The 18,976-nt window shown below is 39.0% G+C and overlaps 1 protein-coding gene across 1 annotated transcript in view; it reads right to left on the reverse strand.

Annotated features, from left to right (window-relative positions):
* usp6nl (USP6 N-terminal like) overlaps nucleotides 1-18,291 on the reverse strand; it is a 104,335-nt gene extending 86,044 nt beyond the window's left edge. Inside the window, exons 1-2 of the mRNA XM_041976976.1 lie at nucleotides 18,057-18,291; nucleotides 5,244-5,350 (exon numbers count right to left, since the gene is read on the reverse strand). Coding sequence (XP_041832910.1) covers nucleotides 5,244-5,247 — 4 coding nt within the window. The 5' untranslated portion in view covers nucleotides 5,248-5,350; nucleotides 18,057-18,291. The remainder of the gene's footprint in view (nucleotides 1-5,243; nucleotides 5,351-18,056) is intronic.
* Nucleotides 18,292-18,976: the final 685 nt, after the last annotated feature.

Here is an 18,976-nt window from a genome sequence, read left to right on the forward strand (position 1 = left end):
GTACTTCCTTCTCTTTTTTTTCCAAACAAATTGATGTTTTATAATTGATGTTTTTTCCATAATAAATAAAACAAAACTTTCAGATCTGCTGTATTTTAACAGATATTCTAACATGTGAAAAGATGGAGAGTAAAAAGGAGAAGACACATGAAATGGTAGATTTGTGAGGTCTGAGAGCTCTGCTGACTGAAGACAAGACCGTTCATTCTCTGCTTCCTACAACAATCAGCTGCATCAAAATTTACCTTTACAGAGCAGAAACGTGCACAGCTAAGCTCTAAACATTCAGATCCGGGTATGAAATGCAGCTTGCAACCCTACAGCACGGACACAACGCTTTACATTTATAGCTAATGTGAATCACTGTAGGAGGTTTTCTGCGTTTAGACAAAGAATGTAGTTAATGTCATATTGTTTTTACGGTCTTTAAAACATTAATGATGCACAAGTGTAAACAAAGGTTTTGTTAAAAAAAATAACCAATGAGCCATTCATTTCCAGCCATATTTTAAACCAAGACTCTTCTTACTGTGATTAACAAGTAAAGCATAAAGGGTAATTCAGTCTATTAAGTCTACATTACATTTACTTTACCTTGTGTTCAGTGTCAGAAAATAAAAGGGAGAGGCAGTCATGTGGTTAATAGAGTGGGCAAAGCAGTTTTAAATTAAAGCTATGATGCTCAGCAAATCCTATAAAAATTCTGTGGGAAATTTTTGAGGAGCAGCTCAGAACTGGAATAAGTGACGTGTTAACTTCCATAATCAGCACATGGAGGTGCGACATCCAAAATGAAGCGGGCTCTGCATCGGTCTGTCCTGGTGAAAAAGAAGCTGAGTCAAAAGTCAAAAAGTCCTAATTTACTAGTCAATCTACGTTCCTACCTTAAGCTATGATCACAAGACAACAGTAGAGACCACGAGACCTGAGCAGAGTCGATGTTCCTCTGCATCGAGAGGAGCCAGATGAGGTAGCTTAGCAAGATGGCTGAGCCACCTCATCTGGACGCCGCCTTGGTGAGGTTTTCCAGGCATGTCCCAATAGGATGAGACCCAATGACATGTCCTGGAAGATGCAGGACATATGGGAAGTAGTATGGCCTCATTTCTACAAAGCAGTCTGGCTCGGTGCAGGACAGTACATGATTTTATTTTTCCCCCAATATTCAATCTGAGTTATCCATTGGGATCCCAATCTTACTGATCCAGCCCCAAAGGCTGGAGCTTGACACACGGTAATCCATTGATTGATTGAAAGAATCGTCACCTCCTGTGAAACTTGTCAATAAGAACAAAGCAGGAACAGGCCATGTTTCTGTTTTGCATTATTTGTTATAATTCAAAGAAGGTGTTGTGCCTCTATAGCTGTGTTTCCATTAGTTTATGCAAAAAAAAAAAAAAAAAAAGCAATATTTAAAAAAAAAATGTATAAGTACAATTGCAATAGTGCATAAATCTTAATTCACATAAAATGTTGTCCCGCAAATTCCACTTTGAGGAAGATAGAAAAGTCATAAAACTAGTAAAACTCTACAGTTCTCTTTTATTGGCTATCAAGGATGGCGGTTATATTTTTCTCTTATTTGTAAAACGATTTGTGTCCTCTTCCGTTCATGCACACCGTGCCATCTTTACTCAAAGTGAACTGGTCACGTGACCCCCTACGTCACATCCAATGACGTGTAAATGCAAAAAAATTTCCATTAACCTTTTGTGATAATCTTCTATATCGACATGTCTGAAAAACCACTTCATGAGAACATAAAATCTTTTTAGCGATATTTGAGACTTTTTTCTAACTTTATGTTTCTATTACCAGTTTGTTATTGTAAAATGTAGGTTTTGTGCAATTCTAGGGGCCAATAGAAACACAGTTTATGATGTCCTGCTTTTACAATGCTGACGCATCTATTATTATATAGTTTATACTTTTCCTACCAGGTAAGGGTACAGTTGTGGAAATGCAACAGAGGTCAGGGTTTAATGTACCAAACTGCATCAAACCACCCCGTCCTGAGTTGGACCACTTGGTGAAAACAGGGCTCATTTTGGCTTATGCCAAGGAACGCCTCGGATCAGCTGAAAGACGTGGGGGGAAAGGAAAGTCTGGACTTCCAGAAATAACTAACTGCCTAAGCAAACTGAACTCAGACAAGTGGTAAAAGATGGATGGCTGGATGGATGGATGGACTTATAATATTCATATCATTCTCCATTTGCTGAACATCCTCAAGAACACTTCAATGAATTAACAGCAGCTCAGAGATTGCCCTTGTTCTCCCTCTTTTCCTCTAAAGAAAGAAAAAAAAGATCAGACTATCCCGAGTGAGTCATCCTTCCTTGTTAAGAGACTCGTTAGAGGAAAATAACCCCGCCCTGCCCCAGGCCAGCAGCTCTTAGTGTGTCTCAGTTGTGTGTGTTGTAGGGAGGTAATTAAGGTAATTAGCTCAAGATATCAACATCGCCAGCCATCTCCAGGCAAAAGAGACTATCAAAGGTTGAGATAAATAATGAAACACATAAATGCCTCTTGCAAAGAGCGCCTGCTGCTTACAGACCTGCGCATTCAGGTCACATTAAAATAACAAAAAAGCAACAAATCTTGTTATTTTGTTTTTTTCTGTTGTGCCCCACAGTATTTATTAACGAAAAATTTGTCCCGGCAGAATCTAAAAGTTAGATGTTTAGACTTTTTAAAAACTTGTCAAGATTTTGTTTCCTTTTCACGTATACTTACACAACAATGATGTTTCAGATCTGTATGAAAGCATGCAAGCCTTCGGGAGACAGAAACAAACTATAAATAACCCTTTCCTCTACCAACTTCCATCAGATGAGCAAACACAAGCAAACACACACCTGTTTATATTTGGTTGTTAGTGTGCCAAGGAAAAGGAAGTAATCGGGTTAAACCTCTCAGCACTCCCCTTCAGCAGCATCTGCTTAATCCAATCACTCTCCAGTAAATGCTTTATAAGTGCTGGGTTTCCTTGGTAACCCACTGCCAGGCCCCTGGTATACGGATATACACCCTCACAACTCTGCACAGAGAAACGCTGGAGAGGCTCACAGAGAGTTAACACTGCTGGGAAGGGGAAAAGGCTGGCCCACATTCAAACTTTAGCTGTAAAAGGGACTATTGGCCTTGAAAACAAGAGGGTCTGCAAAGGTAGGGCTGCAGAATGCAGGGGCCTCATATTAAAAAGCAAATAAACAAAAAAAGAAGAACCTTTATTTCCCTCTGATTCACACATGTTTAACTTGATACTGAGCAGTGAGCAGATAAAGCTCAATAACATCTGGAATTCAGGTGGCCGCTATCTTAGATCTGATTTACTTTCAAGTGATGCGGCAGGGTTAAGCCCTGCTTTAATCGTATTCATATCGCACATTAATGCAACCTCATAAAACAGCTCATCAGCTGTTCTCCTTTTTAATACACCTGTTGCCACACAACACACTGAATAAAAAGACATTTAACAGCATCTGTCAACTCAACAGCTTTAAAAACTGCTAATCAGACTGTGTTCCAGATTATTCTGCATGTAGGATTTAGTTTATTAAACATTTGGGTTTTATTATTTCTTTGGGAGATTGAGCCTGTGTTGTTTCTCCTGTCCGTCTACATCACTGATAGTTTCCCAGGTGAGCTTCATTAAAAGAAGTTGTTCCACATTATTAGGCAAGCTAACTTCCATGCTGTATGAGGAAAAGGGACCTTTTTCACAAACAAATAGCACAATGTCTTGTGAAAGGAATAAACATTTCACGGAAACCCAAGCAAGATCATAAATTTTGTGTGTGATTCAGAGCGCAAACGGCTATTATACAAACAATTATTTGAAGCTACTGGTGTATGAATTCCCAAACAAACCTCCTAGCAGGATACTCTAGAGGCTGCAGATGTGCATAAAGCTGTATTTCAGTTGCCCTTAACCAATACTTACAAAAAGAAAGGTCTGCAGTGGGATCAGGAAATACATGAATTAAGCTGCACTTGTAGATTTAATTAGTACCTGTACTTGTTATCACACTTATAATTGTGGAGATGCAAATTACAAAACATATGTCCCTATCCTGGATCATACAGTACACCTCCAAACAGCAACTTTGGGAGAAAATTCTGGTATCCTAAAATGAAATACAGGCAGAAACTATCCATGTGCTTCTAAGAGGAATGAGTTAAGGTGATATCAAAGAAGAGCTCCTAGTAAACAAATCTGATAGGTAAAAATATGTTTTGTTTTTAGAGAAATGACCCCTCATGTAATGCAAAAAAATAAGACAAGTGTTAATTCTTAAATCTTAACAATCTATTTAATTTTTTTAAATTGTTATGCAGAATAGTTTGGAACACAGTGTGCACCCAAGAGAAAAATCCCTCCTCCTTCCATGGGATCTAAGAGGGTTAGTATCAGCCAGGTGCTGTAACTTACCCTCAAATGTACATGAATTGATCAAAAGCAGATGTCAGCACCTCTACAAAGCAGTTTTTATTTATGTTCAGCAGAACACACCCTGCGAGGAGGAAAATGATGCTCGTGAAAATGAAAATCAGTTCCTCCGGTGCAGTGTGCGATGTCACATTCACATGCAGGAATATGCCAGGCGTTAACAGAACAGAGCACAGTCTGGCATCGCTACATGAGTCACACCGAGCCGACATGCGAGGCCATGCCATTACAGTCACACTGTCACACAGGACGTGAGCTGACAGCAACACACACATGTGTGTGTGGTGTAGATGGAGCTGATGGAGTGCTCATCCTGCTACATTTGCTCTCCCATCATGCTTTGCGGTGTGATTGATGAGGGGTGAGGTGGTGAGACTTGCAGTACTTCTTGTTGCCATATGTTTCTATCATCAGAAGGAAGGAGGGGGTTTGAATGTGCAGAGGAAGCATGTTCATCTTTTATATACGCAGGGTTTCAGATTAAAGAGGTTGTGGTGGAGATTTGGACTCTTCAGCTCGAGAAAACACCCAGTTCAGTCAAGTTTTAGAAATAGGAAACTCTGTTCTAGAGATCACCAAACCAGAAAAACTGCAGACAGAGTTTTTTAATTTCATCATCAGCATCATTACTATGGTTTTGCCCCAGCCAGTTTTTTCTGACCTTCCCTTGAAACATTTGTAAAGCCATCCTATTCTGCTTTTACAAAAAGACAAGCAAGCCCATTTCCTGCAGCTTTTATAACCTCAGCAAATCAGCCAGAGTGAAAGCAATAGTATAAGTTAAACTTACTCATGGTGGGAGTCCAAGAGTCGGGGACAGGACGAGGCCCGGGTGGGACGGGGCTTTGGACAGGTGAGGTAATTCTCCACTGGGTCTTTCCTAGAGGCACTCATGACCTGAAGAGGACAGCAAGATATAGAAAACGCTGTGAAAATCTTAAAAGTTGGCAGAAACTTTAGCTGCAAGTCGATGGTTTTTATTTCTTCATTAGGCTCTAAAATACCAGGTAGATTAAGACAATTACTCCTATGATTCATGGCAAAATGGGCAGGTGGGACCTTCCTACAGGCCTGTGTTTTACACCAACAGCTACTCGTCCTGTATACCTGGAGACAATCAGAAAGCTCAACTCCAAAAAGTACCAATTGGTCTAAAAAGCTATTTAAAATGAGATAAAAGATTATAATAAAGCTGGGTATTAACACAGGTAGCATTAACATGGATGGCGATCAACCAGGAAGTCTGTCAGTTGTTCCATCACACACTTCAAGTTGTGAATGTTTTTATTTTTGTCTTTGAGCAAATACCAGCAAGAAACAATGAAAGATCAACATTTTACTGAACTGATTTTTTTGTCTCCTAATCCTTCTGTAGCATGTTCAACCACCACAGCTTCTCCGCTGATTCAAGCAGGAAAGAATATCTGAGTTTGAATGTGTTTACAAGAAGTATAAAGTTTTCCTGCAAATATGAAAACAAGAAATGGCAGAGGCTGATATTTATCTGGCATGTCTGCGTTGGGTTGCACTGACCGCCTGAATCTGGTGAGATTTATGCACATTTTACTTTACTCGACGCTTAGTTGAGGTATTAATGGAACTAAAAAGTCACTGAGTTGGTACTGGATTTCTCTTACCCTAAATATTTAGATCATAAGTATATAAAGTGGCTGCAATTCTGAACAACGTCTAATAAATTTGTAAGAAAGTGAATTAAAAACATAAATTAACCTTAAAAAAACAGATGGTGCCAAACTGGGCCAAAATTACCATTTTGGAGACTCTGGCTGAAATATCTGTATGACAACCTCTCATTTTGTTAAGAGAGTTGACCTTTGCTGAGAGAACGATCATATATTGTACAATGATATGGTTTAGATCTACAGCTGCATCATTCCAAAGAGATCCTGAAAGAAAAAAGTGTGTTTTTTTATACTTTTCACTTGTACTATGTGGCATCCTCATTTATTTTTCACCAATAACTCATCTACTGATATACACATCTTGACAACCTTTTTACAAGGTAAAACAACCTCCAACAGCATATCTTGTTGAATATTTATGTGTATTTTTACTAAAAGACATTTTTTGTTGAAAAGAAATGGTTATAAACGGCTATAAAGTTGTTTGAAACTGACCAACACGCCCAATACACTCCTATTATTTGCAAAAGTTTTATGTTTTCTTTTTTTATTTTAAAACCTAAAAATAGAAATAAAAACGTTGGTCTTCAAAAAGGACAACAAATTCTATGGTAGATATTAATCAAGTTTTTTCAAAAGGTCTCGTAACATTTGTGGCTCTAGATGAGTTTAATGTAGCTGGGCTGATGGGAAAATGGCTCTTTGGATTCTTTTTTTTAAACTTGTCCTGTCCAGCATGGTAGCAGCAGAATGATGGTCTGGCTGCTGTGTTGTGCCCAACAAATTTGCTTCGCCAAGGGGAGCTTTATGGGTACGAGGCTCCTCTTAACAATCTGATGTATTTATTCATTTATTTATTTTCCTTTATCTTTATTTATTTTGAATTATGGAATTTATGTAATCTTGCTGGACCTGACCCGAGGGGAAAGAAAAAAAGAGGAGAATAATGAAGAGAAATAAAAAAAGTAGAAAAAAGGAGGAGGAGACAAAGATACAATAGATAGAAGCAACAACCCTTCAATCCAACCTAACACCAAAGAACCAACTGCTACACCTGTACAGAAACACAGAGAATTTCCTACACCTTTTACAGGTAAAACAATCATCAGGAGTTTCTAAAAACAAAACATGTATCACAACAACAACCAAAGTACCAGAAACACACATACAAAACAAACCTAAACAAAGGTAGCTCTTACTGTATAAACCCACTAGAAAACTCAGTAACTGTGTGGCAGCCCAGATAACCGGGCGATCAGCAGCAATCCTGGAGCACGAACCCAAGCCACCCCACCACAAAGACAACCCCCAACCCATCCAGAGGGCAGCAGAGGAAGGCCACCGCAGAGCCCCCTGCGGTCATGAGGCACCAACCCCGCCAGGCACCAGCCATCGAGGGCAGCCAGAGCGAAGGGCCTAGGGTCCCAGGGATCTCTGGATTGTAAAACGTTGCAGACCCCTCTCATGTACGAATACTACTGCCCAACACTAACATTTGCTTAGTTTAATGTTTACAAATAAAGTATCTTTTTCTTAATTTTACATGATCCCAAACTGAATATGGTTTTAAAGCGGTACTTCTGTAACTGATAAAGTTCCAAATGTCATTTCTTACGATCCATTTAACATGATCTCGTCTTGGATATCGACATTTCTGGAATAAAACAAAACCTCAAAAAAAACAGAGCTCTAATTGATGAAGACATGAAGCGTTCAGAAGCTTCAAAGTGTCAAAGAAATGGACAAACACGGCCTTGAATTCTCACATATGCACATGTCTGATTGAGGATGTGGTTCTGTTAATTAACAGTTTCGCTGGAATAGAAATGGCAGGGCACACAGCCGGTAAATTAACAGCTTGTGTGTGTTTGTGTGTGTGCCCGAGCACCCATCCATCCAAATCGACCCAATCACTGGACAAAATTACAGTAATCTGATGGTAGTATGCGGTAATAATGGGTAATTTGATCACTCTGCAGATGCCTGCAGGAGGTGGAGATAAAGTAGGGGAGACAGGAAGGCGGAGGAGGGAAATGATGCAGGTGATGTGGACATTAAGCCCCCTCCTTCATGAGCACAAGTACTGCAGATGTGGGGGATCCGATATCCTCCACAGCAGTGAGGAAAAAACCAGCACAAGTCAGCAGAAAGCTTCAGAAGCAGAGGGAATGACAAACAAGCAGCAGAGCAGCAAACTGAGCAGAGATTTATTCAAACAAGAGATGGAAAAGGAGCTGAAGTTGCCTTATGGGCATCGTTACCCCCATTGTTAACTGAATTTACTGTCCACTTAAGATAGTTTCAAAACTGGTTTGCAAAGTTCATCTGCACTCCTCATGAAACATTTATAAAAAAAAAGTGAAACCAATTGCTTAATCTCAGTCTCTAAGCTAAAATGGTGAAAAATGGCTATCACACACTTGAATAAATTACCCAAAAATATGCCATTTATAAAATTAGAAAAACAAAAATACAAAAGGAAAACAGCTAATCATCACAGCTAAACAAGGTTTAGAATTTTGAACTAAATAATACAACAAACCTCCAGTTAATACCACAATAACTCGCAGTATTAAACGCCTCGATTAATTTATGGTAAAGACCCCTCAATATTTCTACTTTCCATTAAGGAATATGTCAGAACCATATCGGCGGATCAAAGTATCACTGCGGAGGACGACTCACCAGCAGTCCAGCCTGTAAAGCAGTGGTGGAGAACCATGGCCCTCGTCCATCAAGTTTTCAATGTTTCCCTGCTCCACCACACCTGATTTAAATTAATGAGTCACCTTGCAGAACTTGATTGGCTGTTTTTTAATCAGGCGTGTTGGAGTAAAGACACATGGAAAACTGGCAGGACTGAGCGATATTATTTTGTTAGGTTGGCATCAACAGATAGAAATAAACAAACCTTAAAGACCTATAAAGGAGAATTCATGTTAATTTACACGTTTATAGTGTGAAATTAATTAGCACATTATAATCGTAAAATTATTTCTTAGAAGAAAATCTACAGTTGTGACATCCCTACTACACACACACTTAAATTCTGTCATTGAGAACTGCTTTAAAACACATTAATCATGCAGGAAAGTCGTTACAACTGTGTGAAAAGAAACTTTACAAAGTTAGAGATAACTGATTAAACCTTCCAAAACTAATGTGAAGTAATTAATATTACATACCTTCAGCCTCTTTCATAAGGAAAATTGTCCCTTTATGCCTTAAAATAGCTTAGATGGAACCTAATGATCAGTAATGAAACATTAAGAAACACATGGGCACATCCTTCTAATTGTAAAAAGAATCAATAACAGAAATATAATAAATTAAATTCCATAATAAAATCTCACAAGTCAAAAAGAAAACCCTTTAAAAGATGTTCTAAAGAGGTTAGGGTCTGTATGCTTAACAGCAAAAGGATTAACAGACTTTGTGTTGCAGTTTATTGTTCTTTTTGGGCACTTTATAGCGACGCCACAAGGAATTTTGTGGTGTGTTTAGTTCGGAACAGAAGCGTACCGAGTTCCCACACCGGAGAGTAGCTGCCCTGCACTGTGCTAGTTGACGTTATGGCTAGTGACAGTTTTATGAGAAACCAGAACTTGAAGACCCTCTTCCATCATTAAAATCTGCTGTCTGAAAAAAAAAAAAAAAAAAAAAAAAAAAAAAAAAAATCTGCTGTCTGGGAGCCCTTTGGCTTCCCAGTGAGGTGTGTAAATGGACATTGACAAATGGATAAGACGGTCTGCCGGTCTTGTGTCGAGCCGTGTTCGAGATCCATTCCATGTGGATGGAAGCGTGCTCTCGCTGTAAACTCGTTCAGGATGAACTACAACTACAAAATCACTACGGTAAGCATGAAGGCCTTTATTTTCCCTTACGGCCTCTAAATTCTTTATATTTTATTCATTCATTTATATTTTCTTTTGTCTTTAACAATAAACACTGTAAAGTAAATAAAACATGTAAAATGGTTGAAGGGTTTTTACTCTGAATACAGATTATCTGAAAATGTTAAATGTGTGTGTAGAGGGAGGGGGTATCTCCATTTATGACCTATTTTTATTCATTTATGAATCTTTTATTGGAGAATTTACTGCAGTTCTGTTTTCGTGTTAGGTTTCATTTTAAAGGTCATTAAACAGTTCCTGTTTACACCAAAGTTAAGCAGTTTTATGTTTTGCATTTGTTCCCTTACTGTACTGAAAAAGAACTGGCAGTGACTTTAAACCCACGGTACGTACCACACTGTGGTTTTTACACCCCTACTAACGGCTCAAACCACAACATTTATGTTTAAATAGGAAGGGTTATGTTTAAAGTAAAGGAAACACTGCTGTCCAGAATAATAACCTTGGGACATTTACAAAGCACTAGTACCACAGTTTGGCCAGTTTTGCTGAATCTGAGCCAGGATAGCTTGAACAGTCAATATTAAGGCCCAATCACAAATTCTCTGATTGGTTTTTCACATTTGCAGCTAGCAAAGGTAGTCTTTGTTTTCTTTTAGGGGAACAAGGAGTGTTGTTCATCAAATCATCCAAATTACACCATTTAGCAGTAATATCTGGATTTCCCTTAATGAGATACTGAAGTACAATATTCAGGGTTTCCGTTACATGCAAATGTTCGTGGCACATTGCCACAGCAAAATAAAAGCCGCCATGTCTTCAGAATTATTATTATATATTTTTTTAAGATGTTACAAATATAAATTATATTGTATGAATGGATCCACATAAACATAAAGTCTATAGTTGAACAGTGCGAAACTATACGCAGGAAATGTAACACTGCCCTGCAAGTAACTTTATTTTGAAAAACGAACACTGAATTCTCAACTTCCTGTCTGGCTCTATGGGAAGTTTTCACATCTGTGAACTAAACTCAAAAATCAGCATCTGTCAAACCTCAATGTTATTCAATAAAAAGCCAAACCATTCAGACCAGCAGCTGTAAAAAGATGTGGAACTGGTGTTGTGACATGTTTAACAGTAACCATGCAGCCGCACGCTGGTTAGATGTCTGTTGAGTGACCAAACTATTCACATAAACAACAGTCCAAACAGAGATCAGAGAAAACAAGAAGTCGGCTGTAGATTAAGTCCATAATTATTCATTTTGGCCTCCATGACCACACGATTATGGTTGTTTGTTGGACATCAGGTTAGTTGCACCTGATGCAGGATGGAGAGCTAGTGTGGTTTACTATCCCTCTATCCAACACACACACACACACGCCAGCAGGAGAGTCAGCATCTGCTAATGTGGTGTTTGCTGCCGCTCTGAAGCTGGGCATTAAAAGATAGAGTGGCGGGCTAAGCCAACGGAGATCAGCAGCCAATAAAGACGGGCAGCGGCCGCAGACTTGGTGCCAAGACCTGGGTGGCAGTGGGGGAATGCACAAATCCTGTGTGTGCATGTGTGTGCGTGTACAAACTGCATCTGGTATGTGGGTGAGCTGCTTGTCTTGCCAAGTCAGTCAAATTCTGCTGCACTGTATTTTAAAATCAGTATCAAATTTCAGCTGACCTGCACATCGAGTGGAAAAACGAAGCTTGGAAGTGTTTTTAAAGGAGCCATTCAAACCAATTTTCTTTATTGCCCAGAGTTAGAAGAGGGGACCAATGCCATTCAAAATGTTTATGGTTTAAGATATTCCAGTATTGATTATAACAGGTGATAAATATGAACTGTGGAAGCACTATTTAGCTGATTTCATCACCTTTGGACAGAGACAGACCAGCCAGGTCTTGAAACTACGCTAATCTGAGCAGCTCTTGGCTGCAATTGAAGTTTTACAGCCCCAAACTTTCAGGGAGGACTTAGAAGCCAAAACAAAGAAACAGCTCTTAAAATCTGGTATTAGTATTTTCATATCAGATTAAAATTGACATCATTCCCCGTAATGAAATGGTTACAAAATGAGTCAAATATTACCTTTTATGATAGTAAACTTAACATCGTAGTAGTTTTGAACTACTCATGTTAGGTGGCTTCATTACAGTCCTGTTTCTGGTTAAGAAAAACATGTTGGAAATGTCTGATAGAGACCCGGTAAGAGCCCGTTGCCATGTAACAGACAGGCACACAAACCTGCTTGAGTTTGGGAAGTCATGTGACAACATGGCAAATACACTGCCCTTTCAACAGGAAAACACACACACACAGATTTATTCAATTGTTTCTGAAGAGGTTGTGGAGATGCCGTTGCAAAGAAAGAACGGGAACAGGAGGAGGTGAACTAATTTGTGGCTGTTGACCCCGACAACCGAGAGCTTTTTCCATTTCCTCTCTGTCACTGAACCACTGATCCAACAGCTGCGCCCACCACCAGCGTTTTGTTTTCTTTACTCAAATATTAAAATAACCGCCACATCAGGCTAATATTTTCATTTCTGGATGTTAAAAAGATCAGTTTGGAGCCAGATCCTGGTTTTTGGATTTTGAAAGCCTTAGAAGTGGCTGTGGCTCAGAAACTGGTCCAAAAGCAGAACATAGTCTTTATTTGCTTAAATCTGAACAGCTTACATCAGGACCAGGAGAAAAAATAGTGGTGAACATAAAAACTTTGCCAAAGCCATCACAACTTGCTGGGTGGTATACAGTTTCACACCTATAACCAGTTTCTATTTTAGTTCTACTTTTCTTTTACTACAATCACTGGCTAAAACAGCAGTGGGGATGTGGTGCACAGGAAGCTGTTGGATGGAGGGCCTTTTTCACAGCTGCACCTATAAACATGCAGCAGAGCAGCTGTGTTATTAGAGATGATGAGCAAAAAAAGACAAAGTTTATAAAGTTGTAGCAAATGAAGTTCAACACGATGCCACAGAATAAAAAGGAGCCACATCTGTTGTCTGAAGATGCCAAACTACTGTTTACCAAAAATGATGTCCACATAAAGTGTTCCCCAGAGGTAATTTGCTGCACCACCTTCGCTGCAAACATGATTCAGGGTACCAAGAATATATGAAAATGAGATCAGCATCCTCCACATCCTTAGATAAAACTGAAGAAGATGGAGGACAGAGTCAGATGTCACTTGTCCCTTCATGCAACAACCAAAAAGCCATAAAACACAAACACAACCCATATGGTCAAAGGTATGGTTCTGATAGGTTCAGTGGAGAAAGATGGATTCAGGGTGTAGACAATGAAATTAGGCTATTTTTGGCCAATCTACTACAGTAATTCTTCTCTCAATCAGTGGAACATCCATATAAAGAAAGAAAATAAGTTGAATACTGAAATGTATTGCGATGTGTCATGTTGATTCTTCCACCCAGCACCACCATCATACAAAGATGTCCATTTTGAACAGGCCAGTATAATACTATCCAGGATAATCACAGAAGTTATTATAATTGATGTGAGTTCAGGTTTTATTTACAAATTAAATGGAAACACCTAAACCGTCAGCATAATTATAAGAGCAGACTCATATCAGGAGAGTCCAGAAATTACAAAAGATGTTGCACCATCCTTTAGTTTGGTTTGCTTTCACACTGCAATTTATTCTAGCAGACCAAACAGGCCTAAAAACCATCATGCATTTCCAACAACAGCTCACTAGAGGAGATATTCCCCATGGCTCATTTTGGTTGCATTTTGCGACTAAAACTTGAGACGAGTGGATTTTTCATCTACTTGCGCAATGGCGATCAATACATTTGCTGGTCTTTTTCTTGTAGTAGTTATTGAATTTATTTTGTTGCTAACAAACTTTAGCTCCCCTCTTCAGCCCAGTAGTTCACAGTAACGCGCAAATTAGCTGCTGGTTTGCTCAAACTAACTTCAATACAAGAAAAGGAGACGAACACCAACGAAGAAGACGACAGCCAATGTGCATGTGAGCGGGGACGAACGACCACTCTGATTGGCTTATGTGTGAAAAGAGGCGGGTCTTGGGGTAATTTATTATTCCTCAGTGTTGCCAACTTAGCGACTTTGTCACTATATTTAGCCAGTTTTCAGACCCCTCGAGACTTTTTTTTTTTTTTTTTTAAAAGCGACCAGCAACAAATCTAGCGACTTTTTCTGGTATTAATGGAGACTTTTGGAGACATGAATGAACGTAGTTTACTCTTCCCAATGAGGAGCGGGTGCTGTGCAGACCCCTCCACGTCCAAAAGCACTCATACGAGGCTTGGTCTTCTCGGAGCAGCAGCAGCTGCATTCAGAGCAGACGACGTTCACCTCTGTTTCATGACCAGGCTGAAAATGAAACGTACAAAGCTGCTGCTGGAGGATCCTGCGCAGGCTTACCGTCAGAGTAACGACTATTAATGAAGAGTGTGGACAAAAATATTTAAAAAGTGTTGTGACATGTTCCAGGCTCCTAATTAAATAACAAAATACACTTAAAAAATTAACTAAAAAATAAAAGAAAATATTGACAGAATTATTATTTAATTTAATTTATTTATTGCTGTTCTAAAAATTTTAGGTTGTTTTTTTTTTTTATCAATTTTTGCCTCTCCCACGACATCCCTCATTATGGCAGCATCCGTTATATATGCACTAGGCTGATTATGCTAATTAGCGACTTCTAATGACTTTTAGGACAGCCAATAGCTACTTTTATTACTGAGGAGTTGGAAATAGTGGCTGGAGAGAAGTATCAGTCCCTGAAGCTGTTTCATACCATGCCCTGTGGGGAATGATGGGGACAAAGTTGCCGTTCTGCTTTGACTACAAAGTGAATATCAAATCATAAAGCACAAAAAATGTGAATGTAAACATTGTAATTTCTGAATTTATTGTTCAAATATTTATCACTAATACAGTGAAAATGAGAGGAAATGTGAATATTTGCTATGCAAGGCAATTTCAGTGTGCGCCCCTAAATTTTCTGCTTGCGCTCCTAAAAATTTAAGTTAGGGGCTGCTGTGCTCCTCGTAAAAAAAAGTTAGTCTGGAGCCCTGTTCCCCAAAACAACCGCTGGAAGAAGAAAATCTTGCTCATCGTTTGACCTGGAGACCAAACATGGATATCTGTCCGCTTTAGCTGGCTGGTTTGCTGCAAGTAAACAATGGAGCAACACCGAGTTTATGCACCAGAATCTGTCCAGTCTGAGCAGCAGGCGAGGCAGCGAGTTATCCAGAATGATGGGCTATTTGCTGCATGTATTTTCAGTATTCTTGATGACTGCAGTGCAGTCAAAAAAAAGCACCAAGACAACCGCAACTAATCCAGAATGCTGCTGCTCGTGCCCTCACAAAGACTACTCACTGGTCCAAAATATAATTCTGATCAGCTGAGACTTCTAAGATCATCTGGGTCAAGTTTGCTTTCCATCCTGAGAGTTAAACTGAAACATTTAGCTGATATCTGGAACGAACTACCAGAAAACCTGAGTTCTATTTTGTAACTTGCTGTTATGCTTTTAATGTTTTATGTAAAGCACTTCGAGTCAAAGTAGAACAAACAGTGCCAGTGTGAATGTGCCCCAAGTGTCTGAGGAAATACCATCTTATTGAGGTAATTGCTTCTATGTAAGTGAGGATGAAAAAGACCAAGAGCAGAGGCACATCGGCTGACTTCTGATTAGTTCTGTCTATGCGATAAATTCACATTATTTCATAAACAGAGAGCAACAGTGATTTTATCTGCTTTCTAAATTTGATGCCTGCATTCCACACAGATACCAACTAATGAGTGAAATCAGTAGAAAAAAAAAAAAAAAAAAAAAAAAAACATAAGATAGGAAGGAATTTATAAAACGAATGCCTTTAAAGTAAAATAGCTGTTTTTTGTGCAGGAAAACACAGTTAACTTAGCAGAGGGCCTCACATTTTGCAGGTCTCTAAAATGCCACACAGTATAAAACTCTGTAGGTTTTGTGTAAAAAGGTCAAGTACTGAAAATATTTATCAGAAGCAGAGCAGCAATGAAACTAATACAGACCTTTAACCTGAGAATAAAAAAAAATCCTGTAGGAGTGAACGTTTACGTACTTTTTCTGTGAACAAGGCAGTGAAACCCAACCAGCTGTGCAAGAGACACTCTTGTTCTGATCTCTGAAAGTTTTATGAGGTTTGGTGAGATAGCGGGTTTGACTTTGAGGTTGAAGCTTTTACAGGTAAAAAAAAATGGTCTAGTAGAAGGAATGATCTGAAAATCTGTGAAATTAGCCAGCTGTTTTCTAGCTGTTCTTCAATTTAATCTCTATTTACTCTAGAGGCAACACCATGACATGCTTAACCCTGTTGGATTGCCTAAAACTGACTGTTTTTTACTTGAAGAGGTCAACTCGATTACCTGCAAGCTTCTTTTGAAACATTATTGGCTACAAATTTCATGACGGACCAAAATACAGATAACATGAGCAATGTCTCATAATTTAAATAAAATTGATGAAAAGATCCAAACTCCTAAACCTTCAAAACTGAACCATCTACAACAACTTTTACAAGCAGCAGCTGTAGAACTGGTGGTAGCCTCCTGCTGGTGTGACTTGCCTTTCCCTGGAATGCTAATTCTACTTTCTGCCTTCTATCTGTATTTTGCATCAGATCTGGGAAAGGGCTGATCCCAGAAAAGCAATGCAGCAGCACAGCAATGATACAATGGCTTCAACTATAAGCTGATATGGCAAATAGTCTGACCCTGACACATCCACGCATGCAGTTCACATCATTGCAGCCAATGAACACTAAAAGGGAAAGCTTTGGGAAGCAAGAGTCACAATAAAACTGATTTTAGACATCTTCTGAAGATGTAAACAATCATATGAAGGCATGGTCTGCAGAAAAAAAGCTGTTTTTATTTCTTTTTATTCTATACTGGAGCGTCTACTTGTTTGTGTTGTTAAATTGTAATGCCCCTGACTACGTTAAGCCGCATTATCCTGAAGTGGGATAGGAGGGATTGAAAGGCACACCGCTGCCAAGATGGCTGTATTCGCATAATTTCTTCTTTTCCAACAACAGTTATTAGTGGCCTTCATTACTACACAGTCCCACCAAAAACCCACATCCGAGCGCAGAGGTTTTGATCTGACATTTTATTGTTATAACGCGCTAACAACTGAGCTCTTTGATTCATTTCAACACTGTAAAGGTAAGCAGTAGTTCCGAGCTCATCAACATGATTGACAAGCTATCTAGCCAATCAGAAGCCTCAGAGATTGCAGCGATGGACAATGGGAGGTTGTGATTGGTGCTACACTCGCATTGATTCCGTTGCGGGAGGCAGCCTGGGGGGTTTCGGCTGCGTAAAGACAGCAACAATTAGCAGAATTACAACCGGAAATCAAGTATTTTTTATTCAACATAAAAAACTCAAGGATCATTTTGAGACGTTTTTATATAAAAAATGAAGTCAATGCTTGATCTTTAACTGAAGGGTTTTTTTTTTTTTTAAATAATCTCGTTTTTCATTACTGTTTTATTGCTTTTTTGTTTACATTGCATAAACCTACTATACCACAGCATGTTTAATGACATACAAGAGTGATATTTTAAATTGTGAACGTCTCCAATACTATTTACAATACAACTACCGTAAATTCCGCTGACAATATAATAAATAAAGAAAAAATACATTTTATTATTTTAAGCTCACTTTCAAATGAAGTCATGCATGTTTTTTTTTGTTTTTTTTATTGTGTAAGAAACAACCGGAAGTCCCGTCGTTCGACTCTGCTATCTCAACAGCGGGGGGTTGGCTAGGTAGGCCTCGGTGAATACCAATAAGCTCAAAGTTTCTATAATAAAACACCATTTGCCCGCTTTCGAAAACGTAAAAGAATCTTAATAAATTCACGCGGACGCCTAACAAAGTCCTAAAAAACCCCGGCGCTATGTACCGTTTCACTTTAAAAAGCAGCCGTTACCGGGCTACCGTCATTCAGCCCCGCAGCAACGCTACCGTGTCCACTGTCAGATGCATTTCAGGAGCTCGACAAGTTCCCGTCCGCTCCAACATTAGCCAACAACTCACGAAATGCTCACCTTGCTTCGCAACTCGACGGGTCCCCTCTCGTTCACATCGCTGCGAGTAAATCCCCGGTCAAACTGGAGCAGAGAATGCCCATGGTCCCGTACCAGGAAGTCCAGAGCACTTCTCAAACTCTGTGTTGGAAAAGCCGTCCAGGATCGCAGCCAGGTAGCAATGCGCCGCCCGCCGGGCTGATCTGATCTCACCGGCTGGAAGCTGCTGCTGCGGCGCAGTTCGACCTGCAACACACACCTTAAAAACAATCACCCATAGTCACCTGCACCAAACATGTTAAAATGATCATCCTATCTAAATTAGAATCAATAATTTTCGTGCATCCATGATTTTCCACCTTTAAATTCATTGGACTTTATATGTCGGCCACCAGAATCAGAGATTCTCAAATAAATAAATAAATAAATAGCGCGATTTAGATTACATTTTTTAAATCAGTTTTTCAAATTAATTAACAACAACAATAATACTAATAATAAGACTTTTGAGGCTAAAATCGTTGACTATATTTGCTCATCTTCAATTAAACTAATTAAATTGAAATTGAAATAATATTTCTGGACAGTTTATTCTCTGTTATTAAAAAAAAGGTACACCTGGGATTACTTGGATTTATCGCTGCATCATGGACACAAGTCATCTTTGTTGCCTGTGAACACTCGAGCATGCTGCATTTGGAAACATTTTTTTTCTTGTTACCTTCAGAGAATTATTGGTGTTTACATGACAACACCACGTTATTTGTGGATAAAATAACAGATCATACAGCTCCAATTTAAAATATATTTCTATGCAGTAGTACAAACGTACTTTCTAAACTAGTTTAATAAATTAATCAGATTCTCACCTAACTGACTTCCAACATCTTCATAATTTCTGGCTTTTTGTTTTAGGTTTTGTAACTGAAAGAAAATCTAAA

The sequence above is a fragment of the Melanotaenia boesemani genome, chromosome 23, assembly GCF_017639745.1.
Source record: "Melanotaenia boesemani isolate fMelBoe1 chromosome 23, fMelBoe1.pri, whole genome shotgun sequence".
NCBI lineage: Eukaryota > Metazoa > Chordata > Actinopteri > Atheriniformes > Melanotaeniidae > Melanotaenia > Melanotaenia boesemani.